The sequence below is a fragment of the Rosa chinensis genome, chromosome 7 (assembly GCF_002994745.2).
Source record: "Rosa chinensis cultivar Old Blush chromosome 7, RchiOBHm-V2, whole genome shotgun sequence".
NCBI lineage: Eukaryota > Viridiplantae > Streptophyta > Magnoliopsida > Rosales > Rosaceae > Rosa > Rosa chinensis.
The window spans coordinates 59,336,078-59,356,982 of record NC_037094.1 but is presented as its reverse complement, the minus strand read 5'-3'; the positions used below and the strand labels follow the sequence as shown (position 1 = coordinate 59,356,982).

The 20,905-nt window shown below is 38.7% G+C and overlaps 1 protein-coding gene, 1 long non-coding RNA gene and 1 pseudogene across 2 annotated transcripts; 2 read left to right on the top strand and 1 right to left on the bottom strand.

Annotated features, from left to right (window-relative positions):
• Positions 1-1,148: 1,148 nt before the first annotated feature.
• Positions 1,149-2,811, bottom strand: LOC112178288 (annotated as a pseudogene).
• Positions 2,812-16,203: 13,392 nt separating this feature from the next.
• On the top strand, positions 16,204-17,708 carry LOC112175882. The gene is made up of 2 exons (XR_002926689.2): positions 16,204-16,249; positions 17,368-17,708. It is a non-coding gene; the product is annotated as an uncharacterized LOC112175882 (long non-coding RNA).
• A 1,247-nt stretch (positions 17,709-18,955) lies between these two features.
• Positions 18,956-19,635, top strand: LOC112178287 (uncharacterized mitochondrial protein AtMg00810-like). The gene is made up of 2 exons (XM_024316449.1): positions 18,956-19,010; positions 19,145-19,635. Exons 1-2 carry the CDS (start codon positions 18,956-18,958, stop codon positions 19,633-19,635), a joined length of 546 nt encoding a protein of 181 aa, XP_024172217.1.
• The last annotated feature ends 1,270 nt before the right edge of the window (positions 19,636-20,905 follow it).

Sequence of the window (20,905 nt, the reverse complement as noted above, 5' to 3'; positions counted from 1 at the left end):
GCGAGGGTACTAGTCTGATATCTCGCGGAAGTGTCGCTGTGTCGCGGGAGTGTTGCGGTGTCGCATGCGTCATGGGAGTGTCGCGGTGTCTCAGGAAAAGCAAACGCGCGCGAAGTCAGAGGGCAAGCAGGGCTTACGGGCGCGAGGACAGGAGGCAAGCGGGGCTTGCAGATGCTGCAGGGGCAGCGAGGCTAACCTGGTAGGGTTAGCGTTGAGTTGTGACACGGGGACTGCAGGGGTAGTAGTAGTACAGGCGAGGCTAATCCGATTTTAGGCTTATAGCTAGGGTTAGGGCTCATGCTGATAACGTGTTTTAGGGAAACGGTAATTGAGAGAGAATTGTTGTGTATTTCCTTTCATTGATAATAGGGGCCTCTTTATATAGAGGATTACAATGCATAGAATCCGAATCATACAAGGAAAGTAATCGTACATTGAATAGGAATCTAGATCCTTCTAATGTAACCCTATTACCACTAGGTCAAGTAACCTAGAGTTTGGGCCAAACACAGAATAGAGATTTCCTTAAACACATCTAGCATTATGTTACGAGTTTTAACATCTGCCCTATTATTGTAAACTCAGTAGTAAGGACTACGGGAAATGATCAACCCTCTCAAACAATTTGGCTGCCACTTCTCGATCCATTAGATAACAGAGACCCTTTGTAAACCTTAGCTGTTGCTCCTTCCCAAACAATTCATACAACAAATCACCAAAACCCAGCAACTAAATTAAATATATATACATATATATATATAGTGAGAGAGAGAGAGAGAGAGAGAGTGGTTTTATTTTTTAGATTGATATGATGATATTAGTATTTTTTTTTTGGTTTAAAGGAAAAAACAATAGAACTAACGAGGGGGAGTAGAGAGAGAGGATAAAAAAGAGGTTATTGCATTAACTATGGCTAAATTGGGAAGAAATAAAAATTAATTTTCACAGTATTAAATGTATAGGATTGAGTGAAGTTAGAAGACATTTTGCCGACAATAAGTGGAAAACGTTAGAAGGGAAAGGTAGATGGAGAAACTTGCTAGCATTCCTCATGGGCAGGATTACAGACACTAGAATATGAAATTAATGAAGCACATTAGTGATGGGATGGTTTTGAGTAATTGAGCACTGCTTCGTCACTATTAGTATTAGAGATGGATGTATATGCTCGTCTTGATGGGGTTGGGAGTACTTACAGATTCATCTGTCAATACATCTATTACTTCTTCCTGACGCCACAATCTACTATGTCTTTCAGGGCGGTTCGGGGATTCTTCATGAACAACTTCTCTGCCCATGTCTCGAAGCAAATCATGCATCATGAGCTTGTTTTTTTCACTGATAGTTACAAGACAACGTTGGAGTAGGACACTGATTTCTATTTCTGCTAGAAAACCATAGCTATTGAGGATTTGTATGACATAGTTCTTGTCAATTCCGATGAAGAAACAACATATATGGAGGACTATGTTCCTCTGACTCTCAATTGCAGTAAAGCTTATTCTGAGCCTTGACTGAATTCTGCCATCAGGAATTTTTTCCAATTTCTTCAGTGTGCTACTCCAATCTCCTATGCTCCTTCCACAGAGGAAAGACCCTAAAACTTCAAGAGCCAGTGGTAAACCTCCACAGTAAGAAACCACTCTTCTTGAGAGTTCGACATAGTCTTCATGAGGAGAAATATTTTGAAAGGCATGCCAACTGAAGAGCTCAAGAGCTTCTTCTTCATTCATTTCTTGAGTTAGATGTATTGTATCCACTTTCAGTAGCTCTAGCAAATGTCGATCTCTTGTTGTTATGATAATTCTACTTCCCGGACCAAAGGAATCACGGCTTATATAGCCAATGCATGCAATTGGTCCTCATGATCTACATCATCAACAATGACAAGTACCTTTTTGCTTCCAATTTGTTCTTTTATTACATTGATCCCTCTGGAAACATCACCTACCACTATCTTGATTGGTTTTAAGACATCAGAAAGAAGTCTTTCTTGCAGAACAATCTTACCATTTGAGTCCTTTGCAGTCTCCCTAACATCTGCCAGGAAACATCTACTATCAAAGTCATGATAAAATTTATTATAGATGGATTTGGCAACTGTTGTTTTCCTGATTCCACCCATACCCCAAATTCCAACCATGCAAACATCATCATCTAATCCAACACCTAAACACTTACTAATATCATCAACACGAGAATGTATTGCAACTGGGTAGACAGCTAAACTCAAGTATGTGTTGGTTAGCTGTTTGCATATCTCGTCAACAATGCCATTGATAAACTCTGCTTCATGTCTGTCAATTAGATTCAAAAGCAGAACTAAGAAGTAGAAAGAAATCACCCCGTTGACTAAAGTTTAAAGGAGAAAAGAAGGACCAAACTGAAAAGATAGGAAGTAAAATATATATATATATATATATATATATATATATAAGTATTACCTATCAGCAATATCGAAGCCAGCCAAATCCACCGCTCCTCTAAGAGCAGCTCTCCACCTAGCTATCTTATCTCTACCTTGATGTACTGTGGCTTCATGTTTCTCAAACGCATGAGCAAAGCTACCAGTCTGGTTTCTGACATGTGAAGGATGGACATGATAGAATATTGGGAAAACCCATTGCCTTTGTGTTTTTCTACACTCTATGATCTGCACCAGCTCCTCGAGACACCAACTCGAATCCGCGTACTTTTCTGAGAAGACGATGAGTGAGATCCTACATCCTTGGATTATCTCCACCAAATCCTCTGCTATGTTTTCTCCCCTTCTTAGTCCCTCAGCATCCGTAAACGTCCTTACTCAGGCATGAACTAGTGCCGCGTAGAGGTGGTCCGTGAAGGTCCTCCGTGTGTTTTCACCTCTGAAGCTTAAGAACACGTCATATGTACAGTCAGGGAACTCCAGTGGCCATGAGGATGGTGGCCCTGTTGGAAGCGATGAGGATGATGACGATGCCTTCATTGGATGCAGTGGTTTAGATTTGATAAATGACGATGGATAATCGGTAAGAAGAGCAAGCTCAGGTCAGGTCAAGTGAACGGTTTGATTTCTTATTCAGAGGCATCATCAAGTTAACGGCTACGCGTTTCTTTCACTGAAAGTCAAGAAAAACAGACAACAGTGACAACGACCTTTTTTCTCTAGTTCTTGTTCATGGCCCCATGTTGGTTTCCACGAACCCACCTTTTCTTTTCTCATAACGCGTAGAGATGGGGACCGGATCCAAGAACTATTTTCTTGGCAATTTCAGACTCTGCTTTCCTTGGTCATTTCCAAGAAAAGACTCGTAGGAAAGGAGAGATTAAATTGAACAGCTACCCCAGCCTTTTATGCAGTTAAATTTCAAGTATCCTATTATCAAAAGGAAGGGAGATGCCTTTAGCGCTAGAAAAAGTAGAAAAATGATTAATTACATTTTAGTTTCTGTTTTAGGGAATCAGAAATTGAGAGAAATTCACTGTGTATTCTCATTAATAATAGGGCCTCTTTATATAGAGGATTACAATGCATAGAATCTCAATCATACAAGGAAAGTAATCGTACATTGATTAGGAATCTAGATCCTTCTAATTTAACCCTATTACCACTAGGTCAAGTAACCTAGAGTTTGGGCCAAACACAAATTAGGATTTACTTGAACACTCCCCCTTGTGTTGCCCAAACGCGGTGCATCTCTCGTTGCCTCATTAAAAACCTTGCCGAGTAACAAAAACCTAGTGGGACAAAAATAACCTTGGTCGAAGGGGAAAAAGAGCACAACACACCCTTCACAATTTGAGATGAACATGTAGACATCTCCCCCTGATGTTTGCGCCTCCCCCTGATGACTACGATCATGGGAGTTCAGATAATTTTCGCAAGCCAATTCTTGCCACATGTTTCTCGAACGTGGATTTGGGCAATGACTTAGTAAACAAGTCTGCCATATTGTCCTCAGATCGAACCTGGTTCACTTTGATCTTGAGGAGCTTCTGTTGTTGCTGATTGTAGAAGAGTTTGAGCGATATATGCTTGGTGTTGTCGCCTTTGATATAGCCTTGCTTCATTTGTTCAATGCAAGCAGCATTATCCTCATAAATGCTCATTGGCTCATCTGTGGTAGCTTTCAAACCACAATTGCTTCGAACATGCGTAACTATGGATCGAAGTCATATACATTCACGAACTGCTTCGTGAAGAGCAATAATCTCTGCATGATTCGAAGAGGTAGCGACTAAGGTCTGCTTTGTAGACCTCCAAGATATTGCACATAACTAGTTTGGGAGCTACCTTTGTGCGGGTCAGAGAGATACCCAGCATATCAGCAAAACCTTCCAAAACACTTATATCGTTTTGGGTTGGGGAGAGGGAACGCAGTCGACCATGTGTGGCGTCCCTGGCACTTGATGGGTCTGAATCCATCTTCTCTCTATAGGGATAGAACAAGCCCATATCGATCGTACCACTTAGGTATCGAAAGATAACTTTAACACCAGTCCAATGGCGTCTTGTTGGCGCAGAGCTATATCTGGCTAGCAAATTCACAGCGAATGAGATATCCGGTCTTGTGCATTGTGCTAAGTACAATAATGCGCCTATTGCACTTAGGTAGGGCACTTCCGCCTCTAGCACTTCTTCATCGTCATCTTTTGGACGAAATGGATCGTTCTTTGGATCAAGACTACGGACGATCATTGGGGTGCTTGAAGGCTTAATCTTGTCCATTTTGGCCAATCAGCTCTACATTGACATTCATCAACGGAGCGTGGTTCGATGTCATCGGTCTCAATAATCTCACGCGCCACTGAATACGCGAATACATTATCAATGATGATGGAGCTTCTTTCCCACGTCCCATGTACACTAGTGTAATTTACAGAGATCTCTACGTTCTCAGGGATAGGTTCTGACATTGAGGCGTCCCCCAATGATGTCTCTTGGACATAACCATAATCCGGAACATTCTCATGGGAAGGATTTTGAGTATCGATGATCAAAGGATTTGTTTGTGCCTCATTCGCTCTCTTTCTACAGCGAGTTTCTTTCGAACCAATCGGTCTACCACGCTTCCTTGTGAGACCTGCAGCCATAGACGCCACATCATTGCCATGCTGGGCAATGGCGCCATCTCCTGGTGTCACAAGAGTGTCGTGATGTCCAGTATTTGGGACATCGATCCTTGCATGCACGTTTGCAGCAAGTATGTGTGATCTCGTCACTTTGGCAACATCAGAAAACGCATCAGGCAGAGTGTCTGCTACATTCTGGAGCTCGATTATTCTTCGCACTTCAAGTTCGGACTGTGCGGTACGGGGATCGAGATGAGACATAATGGGGACAGACCACGACAATTCCTGTCGTTCCTGTTGAACATCTGTGTTCTTATCTCCCCCTAACGATGGGAAGACTATCTCATCAAAGTGACAATCCGCAAATCTAGCGGTAAAGAGATCGCCTGTCAAGGGTTCAAGATAGCGGACGATGGTTGGAGATTCATATCCAACATAAATGCCTATTCGTCGTTGTGGACCCATCTTAGTACGCTGTGGCAGCATAATAGGCACATAAATGGCACACCCAAAAATGCATAAGTGCGAGATATCAGGCTCGTACCCAGTCACTAGCTGTAACACAGAGTAAGATTGGGCTGCAGTGGGTCATAGACGAATTAGCGTCGCTGCATGCAATATTGCATATCCCCAAGCAGAAACAGGGAGATTGGTGCGCATAACCAATGTCCGTGCTATCATTTGTAGTCGTTTGATAGCGGCTTCTGCGAGACCATTTTGGGTTTGAACATATGGAACAGGATGCTTTACATCAATCCCCAGTGACATGCAATAGTCATTGAACGTTTTCGATGTAAACTCCCCAGAATTATCAAGTCGAATCGACTTAATAGGATGGTCAGGGTAGTGAGCCCGTAGACGGATAATCTGGGCGAGGAGTTTAGCATAAGTAGCATTTCGAGTGGACAACAGCGCGACATGTGACTAGCGTGTCGACGTATCAACCAATACCATAAAGTATTTAAAAGGTCTGCATGATGGTTGAATTGGTCCACAGATATCCCCTTGGATTCTCTGTAAGAACGGAATGAGTATTTTAGGATCCTTTGCGTAGGATGGTCTCGGTCCTAATTTCTCTAAGGAACAGGCTTTGCAAAATGAGCGAGGGACCTTAGAAGCAACCAATAAGGATTTTGGTTGGGTCTAAGCGTCTATAGCGCTTTTAGAAGCAAAATGTGTGACTACATCTCTCCCATCATGGCGTGGGAGCCATGGGAATTGGTGTTTATGGCGTCATGGCCATTGGGAGGAACAACCATGGCGTCGTGCTCATGGTTGGTGCCATTGATGGCGTCATCACATGGGACTTGGGCAGTCTTTTGGCGCCCCAAGACGGCTGCAGCGCCAGATGCTGCAAGTGTTGCGGTCTTGCTAAGTCCATGAATCAATTTTCGATTCTTGCTTCTTCTCACTCTAAAGAATGGATGTCTGTGTGAAGTCTTTAGGATACGGAGCATCATATCACGACCAGGATGTCCTAGTCGGTCATGCCAAAGCCAATATGTGTCAGAATCCAAGAGATCTTCTCTTATAACATTGTTGGATTCAATTGGTCTAATTGTAGTGACGTAAAGTCCACTAGATTGACACATCAGCTTCTCTAAGATGCGTTTTCGTCCACAATCATTAGAGGTAATGCAAAGGAACTCTTTTCCGTTCTCATTATGTGTTTCCGCATGGAATCCGTTGGCTCTTATATCTTTGAAGCTCAATAAGGTTCGATTTGCCTTAGAAGCGTAGAGAGCTTCAGTGACTTTAATCAAGGTGCCATTGGGCAAAAGGAATTGGGCCATTCCATTTCCTTGAACTAAACCTGATGGCCCAGCCATCGTAGTCACAGAGGAATAGGTAGGCAACATCTCTAAGAATAATTGCCTATGTCGTAGAATGGTGTGCGTAGTCGCACTATCTGCAAGACATTGAAGTTCATCAATTCCTAAAAGAAAAGCTCATAATTAAAAGGAGTCATGAAGAAAAGCACCCAACTTTATTAATAAGCCAAACGGAATTACATCATCGTTTCTTTGACCAAAGAAAATCTAATCCAATAAACTAGCTAATGCAAAACAATGGTAGTTGTCTAACTCCTTTAAGTAATTCCAATGCAAATGTGACCAGGTGAGTAGAGAGATGTCGGTTGAGGAAAGCTCGCTTAAGTACTACTTATCCCAAAACCTTCCTAGACATCACACTTACATTGAGTACGCCTACTTTGAAGAAAGACTAATACCATTGGTATCTACTACAAAATAATATGGCAATTGCCTACATCTCTTGGAAAATAAAAAGACTTAATCAAAATCGCCAGTTTCTGGGTCTTGATCCTTGAAGTCTTCCACCCTTAGATCGAGATCGCCATCTTGATCTTCTTGTTCCATGTAATTTGCCTCCCTTGCTTCACGATACATTTTGTATGCGTTTGCAACATTCTAGGATGCTTTACACGCCTTTGCCCAATGTCAAGTTGATCCACATCTGAGACAAGCATCATTATGGTCAGGTTCCCTCGATCGAGGAGCTCTGGGAGCATTTTGATGACGGTTATTGCCTTTGGTGGCGTCACCACCATAACCAGAGGCTTGGCCTCTCTCTCTCTTCACACGTTTATCTCCACGGTTCTGTGCACGCCTATCTTGGCGGTTTCCTTCCTCTTTAGGGCGAGAATATGGACCAGAACGTCCAAATTATCCCTACTCTTAGGGTTTTGCTCCTTGCGTCCTCTCTTGGGGGCGCGACTATAATTAGACTCCGGAATAGACTTAGTTCCCACGGGTCTAGCATTATAGTTCTTCACAAGGATATTGTCGTGCTTTTCAGCTACGTTCATGGCACCAATGAGCTCATGAAACCTTGTGATGCGTCTAGCATTGACATCAATCTGATAGTTTTTGGCTATCATCAATGTAGAGACTGGGTAGGTGGAGAGAGTCTTCTCGATCAACATCGTATCAGTGATTTGCTGTCCATAGAATTCCATCATAGACTTGATACGAAGTGCTTCTGAATTGTAGTCAAGTACAGACTTGAAATCACATAAGCGGAGGCTATGCCATTTCACTTCTAAGTCTGGAAGCAGGGAATCACGGACGTTGCCAAAACGCTGCTCGAGTTCTACCCATAGTTTTCTTGGGTCTTCCTCATTGAGGTACTCATTTGGAGCGCGTCATTCATGTGCCTTGTCATGAGAATGATGGCTTTTGCTTCATTAGCCTCTCTTGTAGCTCTATTTGCTTCAAAAGCAACAGCTTGTTGAGGAGTAAGCAAGTCCTGACTTGGCTCTTGGATTGTACTCAGGATCCCATCAGCCTTAAGATGCTGGCGCACATCATGGACCCACTTGTGGTATCCTGCGCCTGTTGTCTCTAGTGGAGCGAAGCTCAACTTGTTCAGGTTACTCATCCTGAAAAAAAAAAAACAAGAAAATAGGGTTAGTTTCGGAGCGAAAAAGGCTACCACGAAAAACTAATAAATTTCTGAGCGTAGTCGCTTCCAAGAAATTGGGGATTTTCTGAGCGTAGTCGCTTCCAAGAAAATCCGATTCCAAGAGGGGTTTTGGATTAGATCGAAACAATGATGTATGTGGTCGATCGTTTTTCTTCTCAACAAACTCTAAGTTTGGAGGATTCTACAAGCTCCAAGCTTGGAGTGAGCACGAACCCCCACAGTTCGGCATTTGGTCTTCCCTATGAAAAAGAAGGGGGGGGGGGTAGAAGAAGGGATGTTGGAAGTCCCCGAGAAAAAGAAGAAAAAATTGAAAAACTTCAAAAGCGGAAACTTTAAGTAAAACATACCTCTTAGGATTGTAGAACGATTTATGCAGTGTCACAGGGGCCACGGGATCACTGAAGTCTAGCAGTCTCTAGCAGTCACGGGGGAAAAGCTAGCGGTTGCGGTCGCAGGGAAAGGTGAACGGTCGAGGGAGAAGACGAGCGCTGGCCGGAGAAAGCGAGCGCGCGCGGGTGACCAGGGCTCTCGGTAGCTGTCGGCAAGGCTCGTTGGGGGCAGGATTATCCGACGACCGGTCCAGGGGTTTTCCTGCCAGTTCCAGTGGTTTCGCCTCCGATTCTGGGTTCCTTGAGGCAAGGGCTTCAAAATGTGGGGCGGTGGATGTCGGATTTTGAGGGCTACGAAATTGGGGTTTCAGGGTTAGGGCTTCGTGCTTATAACGTGTTTTAGGGAATCAGAAATTGAGAGAAATTCATTGTGTATTCTCATTGATAATAGGGGCCTCTTTATATAGAGGATTACAATGCATAGAATCTCAATCATACAAGGAAAGTAATCGTACATTGATTAGGAATCTAGATCCTTCTAATTTAACCCTATTACCACTAGGTCAAGTAACCTAGTGGTAATAGGGGCCTCTTTATATAGAGGATTACAATGCATAGAATCTCAATCATACAGGGAAAGTAATCGTACATTGATTAGGAATCTAGATCCTTCTAATTTAACCCTATTACCACTAGGTCAAGTAACCTAGAGTTTGGGCCAAACACAAATTAGGATTTACTTTAACAGTTTCCTAATTATGGGGTGTTTTCAATTTCATACCAAAATATCAAAATTTTATCATTTACGTAGCTTAACTGATTATTTGGGTTTTCCAAATTATCATTTTTCATAGTGGAAGGGTTGCCCTATTTTTATGGATGGAAAAAACATAAAAGATAAGAAGTGTCTCTTTCTTTGGTCTTTTAGTATTATGTTTGTTTTGGAAGCAGTCTTGGCCTAGTCCCCCGCTTCTCAATGATTTTTTGTATCTTCTGTACTTTGCAATTTTGTTTTCTCTCTCGGCAAGGTTTGGTCCAGCCCCCCTTGCTATGTATCTTTTTTTTACTTGATTTTTAATAAATTCGGGTAAGAGTGCTGAGTTAGCTCTTACACCGCTTCGTGCAAAAATAAATAAATAAATAAAGCTTAACTTGACTTTGTTTGTTATTTTCAGTGATCAATAGTTTTAATGATAGTTTTGATGATTTAAGTTATGTGGGACATATTATTGATGAAGTTAAGTCTCTAGTTTAGTCTTTTAATTCCTGTAGTGGGCAATTTGTGTAACGGGAAGGCAATTAAATTCCTCACGGGTTAGCAAAGGAAGCCTTGAAAATTAGTCAACCTTTTCTTTGTTTGGAGTCGCGGCCTGAATGGCTCCATCAGTGTGTCAATATGGACTTTCAATATGAAGTCTAGTTTGGGAAGCTTTTACGCAATCTCCACCTATTGGTGATTGCTATCAAAGTTTCCACAACTCGTTTGTAATTAATTCATATTCAATGAAGTTCTTCTTTGATTCATTTTCATATTCATAACAAAAACTTAACTTTGTCTGTTATTTTCAAATCTAGAGTTAGAATTTCTATTACAAACTATTAGATGTTGATGTGGTTGTTAAGTGGTGATATGTCTGTTAACTCTTGACATAGCACTGCCACGTAGATTCAAAATAAGGAGAGAAAAAAATTATTCAAAACCTCAAATCAGGTACTATTAGTGAATTAGTGAGTAACTATTCTATGGTCTCAGACACGTGGCAGTGTCATACAGTGGTCTTGATCAATAATAGTACTCGAAACCTCACGTCAAGTAATACCACCAGCGTGTACCAAAGCCTGGAAAAATAGAGGACAACCAAAATCTCAATATAAACCAGCACTACTAGAAATATGCTAATAGACATCACATCATTTAAATCGGTTCAGATTTCACGCGATGTAAAAAATTATTTTAACATTGGTTTCTGAAAAACCGATTTCTATTTATATAATTAACATCAGTTTTTACTGTTGACTGATGTCTAAAATTTAGTTTGAAAATTCTGAAAAACCGATTTCTACTTATATAATTAACATCAGTTTTTACTGTTGTGTTGACTGATGTCTAAAATTTGGTTTGAAAATTTTAAAAAACGCGGAAAGCCTAAGTTAAAAGTTTTCGTGCAAGCGGGAACAAAATTAGATTCGGTCCGTTTCCCACTTTACCTCACTCACTAGCGACCCATTTGCTCTGCTCCCCGAAACTCTACAGCTCTATCCCTCTCCTCCTCCTCTCTCTCTCTCTCTGCGTCCTAATCGAAACAAAACACAAAACTCTAGAAAACGATTCTCTCTCTCTCAATCTCTCCCCGTCCTAATCGACCCAAACCACAAAACCCTAGAAAATAAATAGATTTCTTTGTGGTCAGCTCGGAGGTGGACTGGACGGAGCTGTGTGGCCATGCTTCTAGTAGTGGCCGGAGGACGTGTAGCCTAGCGTTGACTCGTCGGAGGTAGGCAAAGAAGATGGGGGCTCCGGTGAGTCTACCCCGATGGTCGGAGATCGGTGACAGAAGAAACAGAGTCCTCCAGATCCACTTTCTCTCTCCTCCTTCTCTTTCTCGTCTGTGCTTTTCTCTGGTCCATTACTGTGGTCCTCTTCAGAGCCCTAGCTGTAATTGAGGTAAATATTTCTGCTAATTCATTGATCCAGTACTCTGGTCCAGTGATCGGGAGTTAAAAATTATTCTAGATACTATAGTGGAGGGTCATCTTGGTTTTGGTTTTAAAGAGTTGAATTTGGCTTTCATTGTGTTAGATAAGCAATTAGTTGTGGGAGAGTTTGAACATGGAGAGGCCCATGTGGAAGGTTAGCTAAAGAAACTTTATCTCTGCTTTCTAATTGAAGAAAGTTTGGTTTTTTATCTGGGTTTTGAGGGTGAAGTGTTCTGGGATTTGATAATGGTTTGCGTTTATGTTTTTCATGATAAAGTTTGAATCTTTTAACTGGGTTTTGAGTTTAAAATTATGGGTATTTGGGTTTGACATGTGTAGTTTTTGTTATCTGTGGTTGCTGAACTGTAAGCATCTGGCTGCAATTATTTAGTTTTAGGCAAGGCACAAAGGTAGTATCCTTTTCCTTGACTAATGACTAGATTGGATATACCCCTGCTATCTACCACGACACAAAACTGATCAATTCCATTTCAGCATGAAAAATGTAGGCCACAAAAGTCAAATTGTTTGCTCCCCCGAGATATATACATGGTAATATGGTTCTGAACTTTTGATCTGTAAGGTATGATTTATTATCATTGTGTTCGGATCTACCTCTGTTGTGTACGTCTTTTACATTTATGAGGAAGAATCAATGATTTTGTTGTCAATTCTTCTCATTGTTATAAAATTTCCCTGTAGTCCTAAACGTTGTACTGCTGTTGGCAATTCCCTGGGACAGTGGGACCTATTGTTTTAATAAAAACATATGGTTCAAATTTCTATATATAGTTCTGTAAATACAGAACTGGAAGCAATGTCTTAGCAACACAGATCACAGATTCCTTGTATGTATGTCAAGGTTTGCCTCCTTGTAACCAATAGAAAAAAGTAAAATAGAAATTTCAAGTTTTGGGTTTTAACTAGATTGTACAGTCAATACATACATATACACATTTAAATTGTATTGAATCATTCCTGGTCTATTTCTGGTCTATTAGCTTCAACATCCAATATATGCTGATTTTTCATCTTGGTAGGGCAAGATTACAATATTTAATTTCATCATGCTACATGGTTTGGGGTTGGTTTCAAAGCATAAGATACAGGTCACGATGTTTCTTATGAAAATAATGATGTAAATAGTCCTCTGCTGAACACGAATCATGGTGGAGGAAATTAGGAGGGTTAGCTACTCATAAAATTGCCCCTACTGTTCTTTCAGTCATCAGAGACTTAATAATCACTTTAATATATCTATGAAGTTCTGATTAACAAGTTGGCTACAGTTTCCATGTAAATTCACTTTCTTCTTTAGTTTATTGATTCGTGATCATCAACCTCAGAAGCATATAGGTATATCCGAGTAACAACTTACAATTCCTGGTTTTGATTGGATCAGCTCTTATCTCTCAGCTGCTCCTTGAATGGTTAACGTACCCCAAGTGAAATGTTATTAATACCTTGGTATTCAATTAGAATTTGGATTTTTATGGGATAAGTATATCATATGTAGGAAGAAGACAGTATTCTTGTTTACAATACTGAATTGGGTTGCCGTTTGTTTCTTCATTTTGATACTTTCTCTGGCCATATATTGTTCATTAGTGGGAAGGTAGTTAAGACTTGTAAATCATTTACATTTGCGTTTTCTTGAAATTTCCCCAAGCAGTATGGCAACTTTTCATTGTCTATGTTGCTTGAAGCATTCCATCTTGGCCGGGCCAAGATAATCTGTACAAAATGGTGGTGGAAGAGACCGACTTGTCCTTGAAAAGGTGATGCATGTGCTCATATTATCCTATATTTCTATGCCTCTTAATCTTGGTTTTCATGCCTAGTCCTCCTTATTTCGAGTCATTTATGTTGTTATAGTGTTTTTGTAGGTTTGTCTCATAAAGAGAAGAAAAGAAGACTGGGAATCTGCCTGTGCAGAACATCCAACTTTACCGAATTACTGGGAGTTATCCAGATCGAATTAGACAATGAACCTTATATTCATGGAAAGCTACGGATGTCTACTTTCTGTAGAATTTTACAGATCTCGATTTCGATACTTCTGGAGAAAGTTATGATTATTTGAGTGAAGATAGGTCGAACAGAAAATCTGCTCGGGAATTTACAACCATTCGTGGAGAACTCAAGTTTCGCTGCATAAGATGGCCAATCCTAATGTTTCAAGGAAGTTAATTCAGATGATGATTATGATGAATGTATTCCTACTTCTACAAGAGGTATTTCAATGTTTTCCCATTCCAAATGAAGAAAGGAATCTAAACTCAAGTTTTACAAGGAAACACGAAGCCAAAGATGAGCAGAAGTCTTCCCTATTTAAGGGAGCACGAATTTACATGAGAGGGGGAGTCTCGGGAGCACAATGTAGACGCCTAAGGAGTAGAGACGACTCATCCATCTTCCCTTTCTTTTCCTTTCCATTCTTTTTATGTTTTCCCTATGTTTTACTTAGTTATATTTTGCTAAACCTTTTCTAGGGTTAGGATGATACCCTATCATGATTGTTTATGTACTTTGATGTTTTATTGATGGATTTATAGTTTCTTTATGATGAATACTTAATCACTATTTGAATTAATGTTTTATGTTTAAGTTCTTTGATTGATCACCTTAGGGCTTTGCATATAGTAATTGGAAGACAAATTTGAAGCAGAGATGCAATATAATTTAATTAGCTTCTTGTGATTAAGTGTGGTAAATTACATTATTACTTGAGAAAGACTAATGATTTGCTTGATTCCTTTGTTTTCTAAAGCTTAATGAATTCTGCATGTTAAATTTATATCTGAGAAGGATAAACTGCATAGTTAGGATATACGATCTTTACCCGAGAGGGAGAGTATCATACCCGAGAGGAAAACTATGGTCTAGAGTACTTGAGAAGGACTTAGATACGGTAATTATCATCAAAAGAAACAAAAGAGTCTATTAATTGCATCGAAACATAAATAGGATTGTTAGTGATTGATTTCAAAACGCTAGGCTTTATCATTATTTGTTTATTTCTTTAATTCTCAAATTATTTGTTTATTGAAAAACCCAAAAATCAATATTTTCTTTTGCTTGATTGTTTATGTGATTTGTGTTTGGATTAATTGAGTTAGGGTTTAAATTGATTATTAATCCTCTGTTGGAACGACCTCGTACTTGCACACTATACTAACGATGATTCGTGCGCTTGCGAGTTTTAATTAAAATTTTTCTTGCAATTTCTCCAAGCAGTATGGCAACTTTTCATTGTCTATGTTACTTGAAGCATTCCATCTTGGCCGGGCCAAGATAATCTGTACAAAATGGCGGTGGAAGAGACCGACTTGTCCTTGAAAAGGCTAGAAGAACTACATAGGCAGTTGCTTGAATATCAAGATGAGAAGGTTTTGTATACCCTTGAACTTGTTTGCTCCATCTCAAATTTACTTGGTTGTTCTTGCTAGAAAATCCATGCATTTATACTGAAAATAGTTCTGCATTTTGGATTCATTGAAGTATCTCGCTTTAAAACCAATGGCTATGATGAGAATAGCATTATTTGAAGAGTAGAACCCATAAGAGGCATCTTGTACTAAGTTAGGTATAGTTGCAATGTATCCATTTATTTTGAATGTAGTCTCAGATCCTCTTAAATTTGTTTCCCTCCTAATAAAGTTGAAGTTGTTTTACTATTTCTTCTATTCATACCATGTAGAGGAACCGTTTGAAGTTGAAAGAGGAAGCTCTAAGCAGGAAAGAAATACTAGAAAAGATTGAAAAGTGGTTGGCTGCTTGTCAAGAAGAATCCTGGCTAGAGGAGTACAATAGGGTTGAGAATTCTATCACTTTTTTTTTTCATTTTTTTTTTCACATATTATTGTCCTTTCTATTTCACTTTGTCAATACTAACCACTTAAAATCTTCAAAGAATAAATCTCACTTCATTGTCCTTCCGTGTTATGTGCTTTCAGGATGATAATCGCTATACAGCAGGAAGAGGTGCTCATATTACTTTGAAACGTGCAGAGAAAGTGCTTGTTTTAGCAAACAAAATTCCCGGTAAAGACTTGGTTAAATGATAAATTGTAATTTGCATGGGATCCTTTTATTTATAACATGCAGAGAAGATGTATATATTTGTGTTCCATGTTATGCCTTTATTTGCTGTAGTGAATCAAACTGTCAGTTGTTTCATAGGTATATGACTCATCCACATAGAAATACACACTTACACACTGAAGATATGACGTACAATTACAGATATGCAGCTCTTAGACTTTATGTACCACTAGTGTATCAGGAAACAGGAAAGCAAGGGTATTAGCAATTTCTTGTATAAACGGGCTGTTAGTAACTTATGTTGAACTTAAAATTAGTACCATAGTGAATTTTATATTTCCTCAAGTTCTTTGTTTTAAATGGTTAATGGAGTAGGAATGGTGGAAACATTGACTTCAAAAGCCACAGCTTGGGAAAAAGAAAGAGGACTAGAATTCTTGTACGATGGTGTAAGTACTTTCAAAGTTAGACCAACTGGTAAAAGTTATTCAAATTGTGATTTAGGGTTGGTCATATTCACATGGTGTGATATCAAACAATTTTATGTCCTATCTGTTGTGCAGAGCCAACTGCTATCAATGCTCATTTTACTATTTATTTACATTCCTCATATATACTGCATTGTGTTCCAATACAGGTAAAGGGGTTTCAGTCTAGCAAAAGTTATTAGAATCTTGAAGTAGGTACTACTCTGTTGCCGCATTCGTTACTAGAACATGATCTGTTTCATCTTTTGTTCTAAAATAGACTTAGGGGGGTGTATTCAATTAAGAGTCTACAAGATTTGTTTGTATTTTAGAAGTTTATGGGTATTCAATTGAGATTTTAAACAGTCCTTTAAAATCTTGATGTATTCAATTAAGATTTAAAATTATCCATTTAAATCTGTTGATATTCAAAAGTATACGGATTTTTAAGGATTTCATTAAATGCTGGATTTTGGAGGATTTTATAGTGCTTTTTATACATATCAAAACTCAAAAACAATCCAACCACTTCCCAAAAGATTTTGATGGATTCTTTATCGCTCAAAAAATAAAGAACCTCTTCACCCAAAAAAAATTAAAAAAATAAAAAGCAGGTCTCAATAGGTGACACTCATCCATTTTGTCTTAGACCTATTTCCCCACTAATCTTCCTCTGCCTCTGCTCTCATCTAATAATTATTTATTTATTTTTATCACTATAGCTCTAGAAGCCTTAATCCTTCTAGCTAATGAAGCTCACTTTCAATGGTATTATTATTAGATATGAAATAAATTATGTCATTAGTTTACTACTTTATTTTTGTGTAACATTTTGACTCATTAATTTTCTCTTATTGTTCATATATCATTATACACAACATAAAGAATGGTAAATTGCCATACTTTCTTGTCATTGATATAGCATTATAGTTGGATCCATACATGCATCCATTGCTTAATTAAAGAAGAAGAAGAAAACAAAAATTAACCTACCAAAAACATCATAAGGATTTGTAAAATCTAAACAAATACTAGTAAATCAATCCATTAAAATCAATCAGAGTCCATATAGAATTTAAACAATCCGTGGATTAAGTAAATCCATGGATTATAAAAACTCAAACAAAGTCTTTTAAAATCTGAATTGAATACACCCCCCTTAATCTTTTGTTAATATAATGATCATATCAACTATATTTTCTATGCTTTTGAATATACTCAATGTAGTCCTTAAATCACTTGATTGTCCTTTTTCAGAGCATTACATTATGAGCTTTTGCTATATATGGTTCGTATGAGTACTTAATTTCTGCGTTCTGCGTTCTGCTTTGCAGGGCACCAGTGAATGATCTCAATTAAGTGATAAAGAGGCAAATTCATCGAATTTGGAGAAGTCAATTGATTAGATTGATCATCACTGAAAGCAACCAAGACTAGCATGCAAAACCAGTTCCACCACTAATTGTAGAAATAGATGTGGCCGTCGTAGATGTAGTAATTGCAGCAACTAGGAACAAAACTGCATGCAGTTATTACAGTAGTGGTATCTTCTGGACTAACCTTAAAGTAGGTTAGGGTTTATATTGCAAAACTTTTCAAATTATTAACAGCTTTCATGTTGGATAGAAATTAATGCAATTCCCTAATATTTAAACTACATTTGAATTTCGTGTTATTTGTGGATCAGCTTTCTAGTACCAAATACTTGTTTTAAAATGACAAAACTGATGTCAGGAAAGAGATATTACATCAGATTAAAAACGAAAACCGATGTCAAGTAAGAGAAAATACATTAGTTACTAAACAAGAACTGATGTCAGAAACAAGAATGTACATCAGTTACTAAATAAAAACTGATGTCAGAAAAGAGAATGTACATCAATTTGAGAACAAAAACCGATGTCAAGGAATAGAAAATACATCAGTTATTAAACAAGAACTGATGTCAAAAAAGAAAAAATACATCAGTTCGAAAACAAAAACCGATGTCAATTATTAATATGGACATCGATATCGACCAAGGAACCGATGTCCAACATAGGATTGGACATCATTCTTCTTCAGGAACCGATGTGTAAAATGTTATCAGACATTGTTTCTAAATCAATAACGATGTTAAAATGGATAATTGTGTTGTTAGACCTATATTTCATTAAGCATCTAATGCCAAAATATGAAGGTTTGACAATAGCTAAACACACCAAAATGGTGATCACATTAAAGTTTTTACATCGATTTTGAATCTTAAACTGATGTCTTGTTGCAAACTAGACATCAGTTATGAACCGATGTCTTAGTTTTGGTAATCTTTAACATCGCCCACTCAGACATCGGATTTTTTTTTTTTTAACATCAGTTATGGACTGATGTCTATGAACTTTATCCTAGTAGTGCAGATCCTAAAGCCAAGGCCAAATATCCAATAAACAACCACATGTCATCCCATAGGCTATCCAAGTCATATGCGTCTTTTGTGTTTCATTTATCTGCTATTATCATTCCAGCTAAAGTGCAGGAAGCATTGGCAGACTCTAAGTGGACTAAAGCTATGGAGGATGAGATGGAAGCCTTGTAAAAGAATCATACATGGGAACTAGTACCAAAACCAGCAGGAAAGAAAACTGTAGGGTGCAAATGGATCTATACACTAAAGTATGCTTCTGACGGTACATTGGACAGGTAAAAAGCGAGGTTGGTTGCAAAAAGGTACACCCAGACATATGGTATATATTGATTACCAGGAAATGTTTGCACCAGTTGCCAAGATCAACACCATTTGAGTACTGTTATCTCTAGCTGCGAATCTAGATTGGCCTCTAAAGTAGTTTGATGTAAAGAATGCCTTTCTTCATGTGGACTTAAAGGAAGAAGTGTACATGGATCTAGCTACTTCCAAGCTACTCTCTGTCTTCACAAACAGGAATGGTGTGCAAACCGAAGAAATCCCTTTATGGCCTCAACAATCTCCTAAGGCATGGTTTGGAAGATTTAGCCAATCTATGAAACAGTTTGGCTACAAATAAAGCAACTCTGACCGTACACTGTTCTTGAAACGGAGGAAAGATAAGATCAATATTATCATCATTTATGTTGATGATATGATTGTGACAGGTAATGATCCAGAAGAATTGAATAAACTAGAAGCACATCTCTCATCTGAGTTTGAAATGATCAAGGATCTTGGAGGATTGAAGTATTTCTTGGGTATTGAAGTGGCCAGATCAAATAAGGGCATCTTCTTATCCCAAAGAAAATATGTAAATCACAAGCTAGCAGAAAATCCAGACCAAGTGCCTACCAATAAGGAGAGATATCAAAAGTTGGTAGGCAAGCTCATTTATCTCTCGCACACTCGTCCTGACATTGCATATGCAGTGGGCATTGTAAGTCAATTCATGCATGCATCAAGTGAAGATCGCATGGACGCAGTACATAGAATTCTGAGGTACTTGAATACAAATCTAGGTAAAAGGAACATGTTCTCCAAGAACAATCACATTGAGATAGCAGGATACACAGATGCAGATTGGGCTTGTTCTATCACCGATAGAAGGTCTACTTCAGGCTACTTTACTTTTGTGGGAGGTAACTTGGTCACGTAGAGATGCAAGAAGCAAAAAGTGGTTGCTAGATCCAGTGCAGAAGCTGAGTATAGAGGAATGGCTCATGGAGTATGCGAAATGTTATGGCTTCGTCCTCTAATGAAGGACTTGGGATTCAAACCCAAGTATGCTATGAATTTGTATTTTGACAATAAAGCAGCCATTGATATAGCACATAATCCCGTTCAACATGATAGAACAAAACATGTTGAAGTTGATCAGCATTTCATCAAAGAGAAGTTGGAGTCAGAAACCATTAACATGCCACATGTACGTACTGAAGATCAACTTGCAGATATTCTTACCAAAGCTGTTTCTGGAAAAGTGTTCCACAGCTCACTAGACAAGTTGGGAATGCGAGACATCTACTCCCCAACTTGAGGGGGAGTGTCGCGTGAGCTAATGTCAACATGAAGAACAGATGTAGCAGAGCAAATCTTGACTTCTGCTGAAGCTAATCCTTTACAGTTAATGCAGCCGTAGTATATGAGTATATGACTTATGTATTTATCTTTCACACTACAATTTGTACCTATATATATATATATATATATATATATATATATATATCCTCCAGTCTGGAGAAGAATACACAAGGCAATTATACCATATCCCTATATTTGACAATGGAATGCAGTGGTTCAGAATTGAGAAATGACTCAAATGACAAACAATTGGCTTTGCTTCTCACATGCTCGCCCTAAACCGGTAAGAAAGCCAAGGTCAAGGTCAAGGTCAAGTCGAGTTTTATTTTTTATCCAGAGTTGGTGGCTACAATTTTCTATGCATTTCTTCTCTTATATTTTACTTGTTCTAGAAACCTTCTGTTTCGATCCAGGAATTATCAAACTAGGATTAGTTCCATATATAATTGTAATAGGAAAGAAGGTTTTAGAATTCCTAGTCTTATTCGGAATAGTTTTCCTTGTATCATTAGAATATGTACTTTGTAATCCCTATATACAGCGCCCCTATTACAATTCTCTCATCAATCTCTCTCGAATCCTTTATTCTTAAACACAGAATACAATTAATCTAATCCCGCCCCTAGTAACCTCTAAGAGAAAATATCAGTTCGACCATGTTAGGAGCATAATACCAAAGAGCCAGAGATAGAGACACTCCAATTGAAATGAAAGTGAAAACAAAATGAAATCTAAAGTCCTGTAGAAGGTTTTTTGCAGAAGTTGAAATCAGGGAGAGAAGCACACCCTAAACTAGAAGACTTTTTCCCCACTAAATGAAGAAACACAAAAATATCAGCATCGAA